This window comes from Micropterus salmoides, unplaced genomic scaffold (assembly GCF_014851395.1).
Source record: "Micropterus salmoides isolate LMB-PRFRI ecotype aquatic unplaced genomic scaffold, ASM1485139v1 Ms_hic_scaffold_20, whole genome shotgun sequence".
NCBI classification, from domain to species: Eukaryota; Metazoa; Chordata; class Actinopteri; order Centrarchiformes; family Centrarchidae; genus Micropterus; species Micropterus salmoides.
In genome coordinates this window covers 7,082,654-7,100,295 of record NW_024041151.1, presented here as the reverse complement: position 1 = coordinate 7,100,295, position 17,642 = coordinate 7,082,654, and the positions used below count along the sequence as shown (strand labels likewise).

General features: G+C 40.3%; 1 protein-coding gene across 1 annotated transcript in view; it reads right to left on the bottom strand.

Moving 5' to 3' along the window:
* pde8b (phosphodiesterase 8B) overlaps nucleotides 1-16,302 on the bottom strand; it is a 40,120-nt gene extending 23,818 nt beyond the window's left edge. Inside the window, exons 1-2 of the mRNA XM_038734545.1 lie at nucleotides 15,551-16,302; nucleotides 1,832-1,888 (exon numbers count right to left, since the gene is read on the bottom strand). Coding sequence (XP_038590473.1) covers nucleotides 1,832-1,888; nucleotides 15,551-15,832 — 339 coding nt within the window. The 5' untranslated portion in view covers nucleotides 15,833-16,302. The remainder of the gene's footprint in view (nucleotides 1-1,831; nucleotides 1,889-15,550) is intronic.
* Nucleotides 16,303-17,642: the final 1,340 nt, after the last annotated feature.

Here is a 17,642-nt window from a genome sequence, read left to right as displayed (position 1 = left end):
TAACGTCACTTATCTGTGTAATGACACACGAGTCACTAGATAAGCCGAAGGAGGAGGTATCTGCAGAGGTTGAAACTCTCCAGGGCTGTGAGGCAGTAACAGTAAATGTCAAGGAAAACTCACTATATATAACTCTCTCCTGCAGAGCATTTTATCTCTGTCTTTTCATCTCTCCATTCCTATGAAGGAGTGAAACAGGAGAGGGCGGGTTAGGTCATGGACCCAGCAGAAGGGTAGAGGTACAACTTTAGTGGGCTGCTTTGGGAGAATAGTTTGAGGGTTTTATGGGGCATGAGACAAGGTCTTAGAAGGCTTTTTAATAAAGCCTCTGGTCCGTCCACCTGCCCGCACGCTGCCACAGATTCCTGGTGCGATGTTATTTGGCATGGTGAATAAGGAGAAGGAGGGCGAAAGGATAGTGTAGATTGGCATGATCATGAACATGGCATGCCAGGCCTCTCACATCACTGCATTGGAGAAGGAACTAAGCTGAACTCAAAAACCTTTGGAAATTGCTCAAACTAGCGCAGCTCAAACCGAAGCAAATTAAATCAAAGCAATAAACAAGCACCTAATAAAGTAGCTAATTCCTGAAGGAGGATCTGCCAGAACAGAGGAATGCTTTGTGGTATCTACATCTCATACCAGCTGGTAACCTCCAAGAACTTAGTTTCTTCGTTACGTAAGGATAAATCTGACTAGCACATGGCCTAAATCCTAACCAGAGGATGAGCACAGACAATCCCTGACTCAGTACAGACAAGGTGTCTGTGGACAGCCACTTAACCTTCACACAAATACAACATCCTCTCAAAGCCCGTAGATATAAAGTGGATGAAAGTATGTTAAGGAAACAAGGACATAAAGTGGGACATGTTTTCATTTGATTGATTCCAGTTTTACTAAAATCCAGCCATTATGTATGCACTTTTAAATCGACACAAAAGAAGCTATGGGAGATTTAAAGGATATGTTCACATAGAGGAAGTTTTGCACTAAAAATGCAGCGACTGTTGAAACCTCATTAAGCTTAAATTAAACTTTTGAGTACATTTAAGTCTCTTAATGATTAGTGTGAACAGGAGGAATAGTTACAGCAAGTAAAGCAATAGGGATCTGACTATTTTAAGAAATTGTGAACCTATCCGTTCAGATCATTAGCTTATGTAAACATCCTGCAATACAAGATGGCAGGTGGATAATATAAACATACTTGTCCGTTTACTACTTGGAAGTTGATGTGACTGGTTTTCCCATCAGAAAGATCATATTTGCAGAAAATCCCAATGTGACCCGAACAAAGCACAAGAGCACACATAGTCTTGTCTAAATGCTACTGTGTATATAAACAACTCTATAACTGGAGATTAGTAGGACAGTTGCAGTTTTAAAGTGAGTCATTTTTTTTCATTATGATGTTGGAGATTGTATTGGTTCTTTAACTGTGCATTGAGAGCTACATTTCTATTTCTATTCTGAAGAACACAAAGCTTATATTAACAAGCTAGCCAATGAAACAATATGAAAAACTATAAGTTGATTGACAGAAAAAAAAATCTGCAGCTATTTTAATAATAAATAATTTTTCGGGAAAAAATGTGGTGGGTATTTGACAATTTTGTGACATTTCAGAGAATAAACAATGAATCCATTAATCATATGAATAATCTGAAGATGATTCAGTTAAAAAAAACATTAGTTGCAGCCTTATATTCATGAAAAGGTGTTGATCCGTATTTTCTAATCAACTTCTTGCATTTGATCATCAAGTCCCTCAAACATGACAAAAGTAACATGCTTCCAGATGTTAAAGTATATTGTATACTCTTACCTGAATTGGCTCTTGAGTCAGTCTCATAGGTCCTACACATTCTTCTGTAGCTGAAACCTGCAGGCAACAGATGAGACTGTGTGAATCTCTGTCACAAACAGAGCACATAAAACACACACATGGAAACACAACACAGAAAAAGCTGTGAATACTTCTTACCATTTTACCATTGATGTCCAGAAGCATATTGGCATATTGTTTTTTCTTGCACGACCCGAAACTTCACTACCTTCCTGACCTCCCTCTTTCAGCTTTACGTGTCCATAGAGCAATAAGACAAGTACTTCCTCTTACAAGTCTGGAGTTGAACAGCAACAACCTCCTCAAACAACAAATATCTGTGCATCTGGCTTCCTTACTACAGATTTCCGTGACTGCCTCTCCTACACTGTAGACACGGATATTTACATGCAGCATTAGCAGCCCAGAGCGGCACTGTCCACTGCAAACATCTTTAGAAGGTATTAGCAGCCAGCCACAGATAGAACTCCCAGGTTTACTTGCATAATCCTCACATCACATTCTGTGCTGGATGTGTGTGTGCACGCAGGTTTCTTAACCCTATGCGTCATTCTTGTGTGAATAAGCAACTCAGCTACATGTGCATCCTTTGAACATATGCACACACATGCTTACACCCTGCCTCAAACACACAATGAATCAGCAGTGTACCATATGGTGTACCACAGTGGACACCACATTAGCTCTGTGAATCATGCCTGGGAATTAACCATCAGATATCTGGTTATTTTTGAGCAAATTCTATGTTGGTGAGTAATTTTTCCTCATTGCAATGGTCTTTTGTTAGAATGTGTGCTTGTTGCCACGAACATGCTCATAACCCACAGGGGAATGTACCAAATGAAGGCCTCTTTCCAGCTGAAGAAAAATATTTATGGTGGCATCCACAGAGAGAGATAAAGAAAGGGGGAGGGGGATTTCTGTTAATTCTGCTAGAGGCCAGAGCTCCATAATAATGCATACCTTGCACAATCTCTACTCAGCCATTCAAAAGCCGTTGTATGACTAAAGTAATGAGGTAGACAGGAGTTGGTGAGTCAACCACAAATCAGTATTATTTGTCAGTGGTAATTAGGCTTAAAGGTGGACATCAACCCACATCTAGTCTCAACTGGCCACTACCAACCACAAACGTCATCAAGAGCTTTTGGGTGCTAAACTCGAGAAAAAAACCCCCATAATTTTGGGTGACATGCATTTACGTTGCGTCAGGCATGAACAAACTAATAGAGCAGCGCTATAGTAAAAAACTACGATGAAAGACATATACAGTCCAGGCTACATAAGGTGAAGAAACATTGGTAAGAGCCATGTAACATATGACCCAAAGCTTGGCAGTGTTGGTGATTTAGTTAGTTCAAGTTACTTCATGTTATTCTGTGTGTAGTGGGGTATAAAAACACAATGAAAGGAATGAATATAAGTTGAAGCATACAAGAAATTGCCAGTAAGCATAAAATAATATTCTCTCATAGTTCCCCCATCTCCCCGCAATACACTGCCACACACCATTCCTTGCAGGTAAAGGCACATACACTCACAACACATTCGCTATTTAGCATATTGTCTCATGTTGTCTTGTGTCAGACATTCACATTTTCAGATTAAAAGGAGTAGATCCAAAGTGAGCGTAGTTTATTTCAGAAACATTTTTTTGTTAAATTTGTTGAAATTCTCTTTACATCCAAACAGCAATCAAATGAAATGCTCTGGCACAAAAACGATAAAAAAAATCTAGTGTCTGTGGGACGGTAATAGGCACAGCCAATCATTTAATTTGAGCCAATCATTTTATTCATTCTTACCTACTTGCGTTCACTCACTGTACATATAAATATGTTTTGGGGGAGTTTCTTAGGAGGAAGGCTTTATGATTGAGTACTTTCAAAATCAAGCTGTCTCCTACTAGTTGTGATCCTTAAACTATACTATATTATACTATACTATACTAATACTTAATGTGCCCCTGTTATTTGTCTCAACTCCTGTGGTTAGGGTTACCATCAACAAAATGCTTCATGGGGACAGAGCACTACTGAGGCATTGAGAGTTATCAATTATCAGGAAGCAGGTGTGAAGGCTGTTCATGAAGTTCATATGGTGTTAATTGAAACAAAACACTTTTTGGAGCTGCTTCACAGTAAAAGTAACAAGCAGGCATTAGCAAGGTCCAAGCCCCCCAGTGCAAGCTGCACCCGGCTGTCTGCGGAGATGATGCAAGTTGAACCTGCAGACCGTGATGCAAGTCTCAAGTGGCGAAGAGCCCAGAGATTTGAAAACATTTTTTTAGCATATTATATATATATGATTGACAACAAGAGCGCCACCTAGTGGCTGATTGGCACAGATTTTTGCGCAGAGCCTTAGTGTGTCATGGGAAACTACTGACCCAAGTTTCGTGTTGACTTGTGTAAACACTGCAGAAAAGTAGGACAATGTTGTAAATAAACAACAAACAAACAAACAAAAAAACCCTTAAAGTGCCTCCTGTTATCTTTCACAGGCAGACCTATGCAGACATATGACATCACTTCCTGTTTGCTTGCAAGCTTCAGGAAATTGTTCCTCTATAATTTGAATTTCACTTACAGAACTTTGTTATGCTGTTCCCAGGGTCCCCAGTTCCCCAGTTCTAGGGTTAGGGAACTTAGGACTCTGGGAAAATATAGTCTCCCAGGAGCAAAGGAGGTAGTGTGACATTGTTATAGAGCCACAACACCGCAGAGGGAGGGGGCTGGGTGGTCGGTTAGGGCCAACAAAACATGAAACATTGAAATGGGAGATCCTTTCCTAACCTTAACTTAGTCTTTCAACCCAAACCAAGCTGTTTTGTTCCTAAACCTAAACTAACCTTATCCATATTTGTGTAAGATCAGAAGACACTTTTATTTTTGTGATTCGACAGTTTCTGACAAATGTCCTGCTGATTGGCTCATCAGATCACAACATCCCTGTAGAGGTTTGTGTTTGGAGGGAAGTAGCTCTACATTCAGTATATTGTCATTCAGTTGAAAGACAATTAAACCAATTGCTGTGTTAGGATAAGAGCTATGTAACATAGCAACATTTTAGAGTTTGGGGGCTATGATTAAGTTGATCTGCAAAATGTAAAGGGTAGATCCCTGAGCAGGAGAAGCCAAGGGATACGTCTATCTAAGGTACTTTGTTGACCATAGCAGACTTACAGGATTCTGTTGTCAGTTTTGTCTTACTGTACAAAGAGATTATTAGACATCTGAGCAGGAATTACTCTCATATTGTCAGCGATCATGGTGAGGTCTAAGGGGGCAAAGTAATGAGGTCAATCAAGTAAGAGATGACCCAAGAGAGTGCTGAACCAGAGATCCAGCAAGTCAGTATAAAGACAAGGAGCATCTGGCGGCTCAGTGTCTAATGCAAAAGACAAATGACTGAGGGGACTGAATCATCGTTGAGTGCTTCAGTGATGACAAGAAGCACAGACTCCAAAGATGTCAAGAGAGTTGGCTTCATGAGAAAATGAGTAATTCTGTTTTACATGAGGACGACACAGCCAGATGTGAAACAGAACAGGAAGGAAGGCTGTAGAAATGGGAACAGCTCAGTAATCACTGCTGTGAGAACACTTTGGAGAGAGATCAGTCAGTGGAGTTAGAAGCTGATGGAGGAAGTGTTGGGTGAAGTTGTCCTAGTGCACCATCTCTCCTTAAAGTAGGTGACAAAAATCCCCATGGAACAACAGGAAGGGGAAATATGTGAAGGAAGATTTAGGAATGAGTACACAAAAGAGCCTCTGAGAGTTCAGATGAATGCTAGAAGAGATGAATGGAAAAGAATGAAAAAAAACAGGCTGGAGGCTTGCTTGTACGCTTGATTCATAAGGATTCAGACAACCACGGGGAAGGAGAGGAAAAAACAGAAGAGAGGACAGAAATATTCAAAGAGAGATGAGAAAGTGAATGGAAGTTAGACATGAATGTGTAGAAAGTCAAGAGAATAAAGAGAGGAAAGAGAAACTAAACCCCAGGATATAAAGCACCGCAAAGACATGATTTTGGGATATAGTGCTGGGCAACGATTAAAATTTTTTATTGTGATTGCTCGCATGATTTTGCGATTAATCATATTGTTATGCGCAAAATTTAATAATGAATTCTAAGGTAGTGTATTGCATACTATTAATTTAAATGCACTGTTATATACACAGCAGTGCAATAACATGTGGTTTGCAAACACTTAAGGTGCTTTTTACCAGCAGTATTCCCTTTATACAGTAGCAATAAAATATTTCTTGTAAATCTCAACTTCAACTCAAATATAAAACCAAAGCTATCTGCCACTGCCAGGGCATTACCTTTTATCTAGCTTGTTAAAACAAGAGTGCAGAGCCACGATCATAACATCAGAACAGTCACCTTCTGAGCAACAGGTTAACACATCTAAATCTGTTTTCTTTTTGGTTTTTTTTCTGAACAGGTATCAGCAGAAACATTTTTCTATTTTCAGGGAGCAGCAGAAACAGTCAGAGGCAAGTGTCCCTATCAGAGTGAGATGAAGTGCTCTCCTCACGCACATGCCCAACTTTTTGTATGGGACAAGCAGCTCAAATCATTGGAAGAGAGACTGATCCTCACTGTTTGTTAGTTTCCAGAATCTATTACGGTTTAGTAAATAGGACATCAACAGGAGGGAATTTCCATGGCAGAGCATCCCCGTAAAACTAGATGAAGGCTTATCAGGTAAAGTTATGTATAATTTTAACTTACGTACAGAAGCCATCGTTGCCATCATTATTATCCATAGAGCACCTGCTGTTTACTCATGGAGCGCTGTCGGATAGAGCAACCCTGCGGGGTGATTTTAAGAACATACCTAAGACCGGCATCTTCCACAATACTAATCAGCATGCAATGTGTAGCTATCCAATTCGCTATGGCATTTGATCGCTTGTCTTGCTTTTGTTCATCTATTTCTCCCACACGCTGCATCAAGCATAGTCTGCTGAAGCCTCCCACCACTGCTTGTTTGGGTGGGTGATTTGCAGGCTGATCAACATCCCAACCCTCCTGTGACCCATGGTTTGACTGTATGTGTATTCAGAGCCAGCGAGAAACAGACTTTCAAAATAATGATAATAATAACATGCGATAAAATAATTATCGGTGTTAATTAATGAATGCGTTAATGTGCTCAGCCCTAGTGTTTTCCATCCATCGTCAACCGCTTATCCTACGCACAGGGTCGCAGGGGGCTGGAGCCAATCCCAGCTGACATCGGGCGAAAGGTACACCCTGTACAGGTCGCCAGTCCATCACAGGACCACTCACACCTAAGGACAATTTAGGGTCACCAATTAACCTAGCCTGCATGTCTTTGGATGGTGGGAGGAACCTGGCAAGAACCCATGCAGACACGGGGAGAACATGCAAACTCCACACAGAAAGGCGAGGGCAACCGGGGTTTGAACCCACGACCTTCTTGCTATGAGGCAACAGTGGAACCTTTATATTTACCTAAAAAATCATTAGGATTCCTGGGGTACTTTACTAATGCCAATGGGAAATTGAACTGTTACAGCAACCAGTTACCTGACATAATGCAAGGACCCTCAAAGAGGTAGATAAGTAATAAAATGAACAAAAAATATTACACTCAGATCTTTAACTAGAACAGACTTTGAGTGGTGCTGTATAAATAAACCCTTAATTACTAACTAGGGCCCAGGTACATCATGTCATTGCATATATTGTATCCACATTGTTATGATACAGATTAAACATTGCCTTCATTGTGAAGGCTTACTCAGTCATTACAGAGCACATTTAATAGAGAAGTTTATTCTTCAGCATGCATTAAACTTAACAAAGTTAGGGTATGTTTAATGTATTCTTTTGAAGGTGTTTTCACTGTTTACATTGATGTTAGATTATAAAGATGACAAGTTAGTTTACATTATGGCTGGAGAACAGAAAGGCTTGTTTACACTTATAGGCCAATGTAATCATTTTGAATAAGTGACAAAGAGGGGTGTATATCTCATCTAGAGCTGACCTTTGTAGCTTTAACTTTGAAATGCAAGAGACTGTTTAGAAATTAGCATGACGTTATTGTGGCCTTCAGTGCAGGGCTCACTGGTCTGATCCTATGCATTATGTCACTTTCGTCTGTATTTGAACCACAGAGAAATGATAGTTGTTCTATTTTGTATATTTCCACATAAATCCCGAGCAGTCAGCTGTCGACGGTCATCGTATCACTGTTAACAGCAGGCCTCCGTGTTTACGTGAATCACAGTCCTTGCAACAAGGTCTCATCTTATCTGCGGTGCAGTTGACCTTCTATCGTGCCTAGATGGACTTGAGGTCAGCCTCGGTCTGTGCACTGCTACGGTTATCTTTCTTTAGACTTCTTTCCACAGTATGAAGTCATGATAAGCTCACACAGATCAAGTGATATTTTGACACAGGTTAACTTTGTCACATGAGCAGGCTTCTTTGCTGCAACCTTCAGATTTGATGCTCACTTTTCTAATAATAGCACACTGTAGAAGCCATTATTATACAAACTGAGAGTAGTTAATGAAATTGTTTGTTCACAACATGTTAATCTTTAGCATGCATGGCCCTAGAGATGACAATGTCAGTCGGTCAATCAATCGACGTGAATCGAAGTGATGTTTATTTGCACATTATGTCTGTTTGATCCAGATAAAAGCACCTGTAGACTGTGTGATACAGCTTTAACATGCTGCACACTCTCCCGCGGACGGCAATCAGGTTTTGGTGGACGATAACTTTTCGGCATGACACCTGCATGCTCTGCTGTCTTTCTGGGACCACGTAAAATCTGATTTCAGGTCTGTTAACACCTTATACAGTCTATGAATAACACGGGGACATTTCCGAGGACAGCAGACAGGTCACCATAACTCCCCGGAAAACGAGGACGTCTGGTCACCCTAGTGCAGCATGCACTCCCAAACTGTGTCTGTTAAACGGTCTATGGGGGATATTACGAGCAGAGCAAAAACGTAACGCACAGCAGAGTATAGGGCAGGTAGAATTGAAAATATTGTGAATTTTCATTCAATGATGACGTTAGTCTCGTAGTATTGCGACTTCTCTCTCAACATGTCAGAGAACACAGATATGTGGGAGAGATTCTGAATGTGCAGAAAGTTTTGAACATGAGCAGAAAACCTGCTGAAACACAACAGCTATTAAAGTCCAGGAGTTTATAACTGCATTAAAATTAATTAATTTACCATTGAGGTGAAAAGGTGCCACATGCACATTTAAAGAGGGTACTTCCCCAAACAGAGACTCAAAGAGGAGGTAAGACTAAATCATGTGTGCTGACTCAGCAGGGGTTTTATCAATTTAAAATCTCGCCTAGGACTCCAAAACTGACCTGGTGTTTACGTAAAGTCTCAAATAATGCTATCCTTGTCAGAATTAAAAATCCAGTGGTCCGGCTCTATTCAATCAACATGCAAATTAGGTGGACTGGAAAGTCTAATTTGCCCTGTGAATATCAGTGTGTTTGAGCTGTGATGAATTTGTGACCTGTTGATTATTTTTAATACATTTTTTTAAGAGAGATACTTTCACTCTTTTTTGAATGAGTATCCAGGCTATGATACCCGTATAATGGATTATACCTTATATGGATCAAAAAGCTTGGGACAGAATCATTCTTATTCAAATGCTGTTTAAATTATTATCGTAATCAAGTAGTCCACTTACAGTGTCCATTCTGGGTCTTTCGTACATGACAACATATAGAGAAATAAATTAAAAGGTTGTAACTATTGTAAGCGGTCATATGCTTAGGCTCCCTTCTAACTTAGGTTTTGGGACTGCAACAGTGCTTAACGACCATCCCTGCTGGCTCTCCCAACATAAGTTCACTGTGTGTGTGTGTGTGTGTGTCTGTCTGTGCGCTTGCTGTGCGCTTTTGCACGCCATGTGCCTCTTCTGTTCTCACATCGCCATGGCCTAGTGAGTTATTTTGCCCTTCTGTTCCTGCTCTGCTGGCATTTTGGGACTTTCACAGTGTGTAATTATTGTGCCCGCTCCCTCACAGCAGCAGGTATGTTATGTGATGTGAGTGGAGTGTAACGCTTTCAGCCTGACCATTCAGACAGGGCTCAAAGCATGAGAGGACCACGTTTTCAATCAGTAAATAGCATAGCTGTCCGTTTCATTACTTTGTATTCATGTATTAAAAAAGTCAATTAGATGGCAATTTACATGAGAAATAAAGAAAAATCAGCTGCTTATGGTGATCATGATTTGACCCAGACAGACGTGATCACCACTGGCAGTTTCCACTGTATTTATTTAGGCAATTTGATAATAGATGTCATTCCCCTAATACATAAAATAAATCTGGTTTGGAATTCTGCAACATGTTAATTTGTTTCAAGTAGGCTGAAATTTCAATCGAGGCTTTATGCACAGTAAAGTACTTTTTAAAAATCAAATCCACAATTTGAGATGTAGCAAAGAAGTCCACCATTCTCGGTAGTGATCATTGCTGTGCACTACATTTCACACCAGCAACAAAGACCATGGAAACATGACAGTGCACAATAAAAATTCAGACTATGCTCCAATGAGATAACATGCATGTAAACACACACCTACAAGAACTTTTTTTGCATGTAAACAGTTGTCCCAGTCCAACATTCAAACTATTTTCCACTTCACAGCCTGGATGACATTCCTGCTCTCACACACCCCCTCTTACACTCCGTCTCACAACTTTGTCCACGCAGCCAGCTGAATCTGAAAATGCAGTTTAAATCAATCTGCGTTCACATCAGTACTATGAGGTTGTTTTCCAACAATATCCATTCATACTGCTAAATGTTAAAACAACAGGAAATACTTTTACTGTACTGCAGCACGGAGATGTCGACTTTAACAAAGTAGTTTTTAATAGCTGGTTCTAGTTAAACAGCCTCTGTACTGACACACCAGTTAAAGCATGATAATCACTCAAATTAATCTGAAATAACCCACTAAACACTAAATGGCAATTAGAAAAGCAAAATCAATAGTAATGTCAATTTATGATAACTTACACACAGAATGCATCCATTTACAGTCAATGTGAAGAGACTGACTACTACTGTATTAAACTGATTCTGGAGCATGCTCCAGCAAACAAAGGGCTGAGCAGGGCCTGAGCTAGGCCTCTTAAAGCTTGTGCAGACTACACAACTTTCAGCGTTGGCCGATGTCCATGCCGTTCACACTACACAACTTGCCGACTTGTGACGGGAGTCTTGAAGTCGTTGTGGTGTTCACACTACGTGACTGATCGGTAACAAGGGGTCACACACTACACACAGCGGCTCTGTCACCCGACGTCTAGTCTCCAAACCACAGTTTGTCAAGAAAACACATGTGAAATGTGAAACGGGAAATGAGGTGACACTACACACGAAACAGCTGTTGTTTGTTATTATAAAGATGGCAATTAATAAAGACAAAGAATATGGGTGAAAGAATGGATAAGCACACGCAGGTAGCAGGGATTGTTTGAGCTACAGAGAGAGCTGGAGGTGAGTAAAAAGTGTTTTGAGAAAAAGTAGCTAAAGTAGCTGCCTGCTCTCATTGGCTGGATGTGGATGTCGAATCGGCCGATTCCTCCAGATATGTGGCGTGCTAGATATCTGGCTAGCGTCTGCTATGTGTCAGCGGTGTGTCAGGGAGCTGTTTTGATGCGTTGTTGAGTAGTTAATATAACGACTGGCGGCCGCCGATTGATTGCTGATTTACCCCTGATCACAGCCTGACGGTTGCCAACCTTGCCGACCGGAAAATCGGGCTTAAAATCGTGTAGTGTGAACTAGGCTTAAGCAGTTCAGGTGTGCCTTATAAGGCTAAGGTTCGGCCCCACCCACACCTGACTGAATACATTGCATACTCAGCGTTGGTACAGAGGTATACAGTAATTGTAATCTGTAAACCAATTGAAAACCTGGAGAGCTATGCTAATGAATCAAACAGCAGAACACCTGTAAGTGTCAATGTATTTCTCCTTTGACTACCTGTTAAGATCTGTAAGCATGCTCATCTAGACTGCATCTCCAACCGATTTTAAATAACTAGTGTTTCTTGTCATCATGACATTGGTCTTTTGTACTGCTATTCGTTTCTGATCTGCAAGTTAATATGTTCTTCTCTTGGGGAGGCCTTGTATTTTGTCACCCATGCATACTGTTTGTGTTATTGTTCTGTTTCTTTTCTCAATAATGTCAGTTTGTTTGCAAAAATAATCAAATAAACAAAAGCCAAAAAAGAGACTTTCTGCAAATCTATTAGCAGGTTAGAAGAACTGTGTCAACCAGGATTAGTTTGGCATGGTGTTCCTTTATTTTTCAAAACACAGAACCTGTATTGTTGATGATCACTGAACTTTTGTATGTCGAGAGGTGGTCGCGACGATGCTGATAAAGTGCTCATTCATGCTGTTTTCTGTATATTCAGTGTATATCCTGGGGGGATATCTGTACAGGCCACCAGAATCAGCTCCTTCACATGTGACTGTTCACACCCAGCCCTACTGACCAGAGGGGTAAACAAATGACTTGCGTATATAAACATGCACACACACACACATGCACGAAGGCGTGCACACACACACACACACACACACACACACACAAACAAACACACATGGGAGCATGATCAACGCCATGGCAGATTATCAAGATCCTGCAGGGAAAGGCAGATGGTTTTAATAATAAATGGTATCATTGATCCTCTCTCAGCCCTCCAGAGATAGAGGGGACTTGGATAAGAAACAGCTAACAAACCAAAACACACACAGACACTTATAATCTGTACCGTAAACTAATGACACAAATCTTTAAAAGGTATTAAATTGCTGGAGCTAAATAATATAAAGCTGTTGCAACGTGTTCTATGATTTCAGCTCCTGATAAAAAGTATCTTGCTCGGGTGACCAAATATTTTCATTCAAACCAGTGATTGTGATATGATATAATGATATGATGACATTTTCAGTGATCCAGTGATCAAGTTTTCTACCATATTAGGACCAGATAATGACAGTTTTTTAAACCAGTGGTGCAGAGGTTAAGTCTTGTCAAGTCGAGGCAAGCTCATCTTTGATATCCCTCAAAGATGGAAATTCAGTTGGCCTGCTGTTTCACACATACACACATAAAAAATAAAAACATTAAAAAGACAATGTGAAAGATATATAGTAACAAAAAAGGAAACAAATCACAAATAATATTAAAAGTAAAAATTATTTAGGTAAGGAGTTGCTATACCGCCTAGTGAATATTTTATGCTGCAAAAGGCTCCTGCTTCCTGTCTGGCTAGCTGCACAGCACCTCATGCAGGGGGTGGCTGTCATCAGACATGAACTGTCTTGTCTTGCTATTTATTTGTCTTTGGTATAGGTCTCCCACTGACTGTTGGCTGATGATTTTGCTGGCATGTTTGACTGCCCTTTCCAATTTGAGTTGGTCTTGGCTGTGTGTGTTTCCAAACATGCAGATGAAGCAAAAGGAAAGCTGTGTTTATGTTAGATGATTTTAGCCTCGTATCAACAGAACAACAACTGTCATGTCTTTGGTTTTCTTTACATTAATCTCTATTAGTTCTGTTTACACCAGTTGATAAATGTATGTGCTATTTCTCTTCAGATGTATAGTTTACCAAAATCAAATCATACCAAAAAAAAGAAGGTTATAATCATCGAATATGTCTTTTCTATTTTGTAAAATTAAAAAATTAAAAATCTCATCCAGGCCTGAATGGGTGAATCTATTATTAGGTTCTGATGACATGATCATCTGCTGCACTACTTGTTAACAAAAAACACAGCTATATCCTCTGGGATTCGATCGTAAATATGAAGAAGTATCTGTTCACATGCTTCCTCATGACAAGACATGTACACAACTCCACAAGTTTATGATCCTTATTCTAAGTCAGTCTGTGCCATTCTCAGTTTTAACACTCATTTTTTAGTATTTACTAATTTGGTTTATTAAGTTAAGAGCATTTCCCATGTTATTGTAATGAGTTATTGAATAAAAACTGAAATCTTCTGTATGTGAAAGTGAATTCTAGATCTTTTCTTTACCAATAAATAGCTTGACTCAAGGTCCACCATCCATCCATCCATCCATCCATCTTCATCCGCTTGTCCGTGGTCGGGTCGCGGGGGACTCAAGGTCCACTTTTCTGAAGTTTCTTTTGTCATGCAGATAGCTAATTTGTCATCACAAACTTCTTCCACAGAGGAAGACCTTGAGATGCGGTTGAATGTTTTGGAAAAAGCTAATTTAATTTAGTTTACTTTTAAGGCAATTTGAATGCAGCATCTCCCTTGATGAACGTAACTTATTTTTCACTATACAGCTTAATGTTTTAGTTTATTAGGTTAATAGCTTTTAATGTACAGCACCTCCCATTCTAAATCGTACAAAGCTTCCCAGTTTGTTAACTTTTGTCTTTGAGGCAAGCCTTGAGAAGCAATATAAAAGCATTGTTCTTTATGAGAACAATGTCCAGTGAGGTTAACAAAATTTACAAGATCAACACAAGTCATCAAACAACAGATGATCCTTTGGCTTGTTACACTTTGAGGCACACTCTCCGTGCTTTGTTGCTTAAGAACAAACCAATTGGATGCACATTTTTCAAAAAGCTTCTGTTATAACACACAGAGAGATCTGAAAGAAAAAAATGCAAAGCAGGGATTTGTGGGATAATTTCACCTACATTACTTCCAAGATGCATGGAAAAGGAGGAGATCAAAACTCCAGCAGGAGTGTTCGTTATTTATTTGATTGTAACACTTTACTGTAATCCCACTGTGGTTTATTATATACTATAATGAAGGTGTACGCATATTTGTTCACAACTACGACTCCATCATATGTTTGTAGCGTCGCCATAAGTAGAGGCTGGTGTTTAAACAGATGATGACAATGTAATAAAATAAACTTTTAATAATATATGTATTGGAGACGTTTTAATTGTTGACAAATGCTCAAAACACATCTTCACAGAGGCCTGTCCAGGGAGCGGCATATGATGCAGGCCACCTCTGAAATCTGATTGGGCAATTATCCTAAACCATGATTGGCCTGGTCAGAGAGGGACCTTAGTTTGAACCTGCTGTTTGACAGTAAAGTGGACTTTTATTTATAACATATTTTAAAACTTTATAAGAGTTTGCTAGCCAACGCAAGAGCAGGGGTTATATAGTTTTAAATGTTCATAATGGTTATAATTAACATGTGATGCAAGAGGCAGCTTGTTGCACATTTTCTGTAAGCATTGCATTGTGGACATTTAGCACAATTTTGTCAATACAGGTTTATTTATTTTAATTTTGTTAGAACTTTATATTGTGACTGTATTGTTTTGAATTTGCATTCCACAGTACAACTGGACATATCTTATTTACAGTCAAAACAACCACTGTTCATATTAGCCTATGTATCACTATTACACACTAATGGCTGACTGCAGGAAGGGAAGATAAAGGCAGTGAATGACAGCAGACTGAATGAACTACAGTCATTACATAATTGTAATTATAGCACCCGATCAGAAGGCTTAGGCCTCCTCCTGTAACTAACAAACAAACCTAAAGGCCTCCTCACGTGTGATTTTCACTCACGGTGTTTGGTTCATTTAAACGCACCCCGCTGTACTGTACCTTGACGCTGGTGTGGCTGGTCTGCGTCTCGGCCTCGATGCGGATGTGTCCACCGCTGTTCTCCTTGCGATCCCGGTACGAGTTGTTGCGCGAGTGCCGGTTCTGGTAGGTGATGACAGAGGGGATGGTCTCGGCCGCATCGGTTTTGATGAAGAGCCCATGTAGCGTGGCCGCGGTGCCCTGAGAGATGGTGGTGGTCTGGTGGGGGGAGTTGGATTCGTCTGAGTCTCGGCAGTAGATCACCCCGCTCTGAGAGACGTGGATACTGGGAGCGCAGCCCATACCTCAGCGACGCGCCTCCGGAGTCCGATCCCAGATAATAAACACCGACACTTGGGTACCACCTTTCTGTCGTCCACAGCTGCCTGCACACAGGCTGCTGTATTCTCCGGGCATCGGCTGCGGGCTCAAATAGCTCTCTCCTCCACACACCTCCGTTTGAGCACATTAAGGGTGTAAACGTGAGGTGTTGGTGATTGTTTAATTCATGCGTCCAGTGAATCCGGTTCCTCCTCAGCATCCGCTATTATAGGATCTTAGTTTTCGATATCATATTTATAACAAAAGGTGTTTCAGGCTGTAATCTAAACCTTGCTCATGGCATGTACCACCCGCTAACGCATCTATGAAATGATCCGGACCCGGACTAATGAATAAAATTAATAAATGGGCTAAACCACCTGGCTGCTCTTTATCACCCTCTTCCTTCATATCCGCCTTTGTCTTCGCTCATGTGACATGCTCGCATTTTAGGCCTGTGGAGAGTAACTGGCTTTATGAAATCTCTTCTGTGTCTCTTGTTTAGTTATTCTGCTTGCCGATGATTGGCCACGGTCCACCCCCCCACCCCCCCACCCCCCATGTCTCTCTCTCTCTCTCTCTTTACATCACTACATCACACTACCATTGTATCACTTCTATCTTTCATGACCCTCTAATCTCCTGGTCATTTAAAGCCTGGCCTTGCTGGCTTTCTGACCCCTCAAATAGGTATATGGACCTAATTATATATTTTAAAAACAGAAGAAATGACAGTGACAACAATAGGCTACACTGCAAAAACTGAGAAAAGTAAGGAAGCCTGATAAGTAGTTTGTTAACTATAACAGTGCTTGGATTTGGAAATGAAACACTAAGTTGATTAATAAATGGTTAAAAGCAAGTGGGTTCCATGTTCTTGAAATGTAAGGACTTTCTGTCCTTTTTTGTTATATATCATTGTAAATGAAATATCTTCTGGTTTTAGACATTTGTTCATCGACATAACAAGCAATTTGAAAATGTTGCTTTGGACTGGGAAATTGTTGTGGGCATTTCTTCACTGTTTTTGACATTTCATAGATTTAAAATCAAACAAATACATGACAGATTATTAGATAATTGGATTACTACTTGGATGTATCCTCTTGTATCATGAAATAACCTGTTTCTCTCATTGTCAATGCCAGGATAAACTAATATGTAAAAGTAGGCTACACAAAAACACGGTTTGGAACACAGTCGCCTAAATATTCCTTCTTTGAAAATGGCAGAGTAACAATGTTTAGGTTTCCAGGTTTTGAAAAAATCCTTTGGCTTGTGTATATCCACCTCCAGAACAGAGGTGAGGCTGAGACCAGTGTTTAGTTTGGGGTGTCTTGTTCTGTCTCTTTTCTCCACTGCAAGAAGCTGAGGGCCAAATAGTCCTTTTTTGGGGTTGCCATGGCCACCATTTGGCTCTATCATTGCTCCAGCCTTCACCCTTTTAAGCAGCTATAATCAATGTTTTTTGTATCAGCAATCGATCACACGACATCATGAATGTGTAGGGGTTTGCTTGTGGTGACAAGCTCACTTGACTCTGCAGTTCTCCTCGGCTCCACAGAGTGTTTTAGCATCTTTCAGCTCACTGTTTTGGTTTTACAGCCAGTATTGTTTTAGTCTCAGTGCTCTCATCAGTGTTGTTTTCAGACACAGCAGGCAGCTGTTTTCAGCTAAAAACTCTGAACCCATTGTATGCTACCTGCTAAGCAACAAACAGCAGACGCAGTTAGTCATTAGCTGGTGAACATTTAGCTGCTAAAGACCATGATATTTCTCTCAGGAGTTGGTA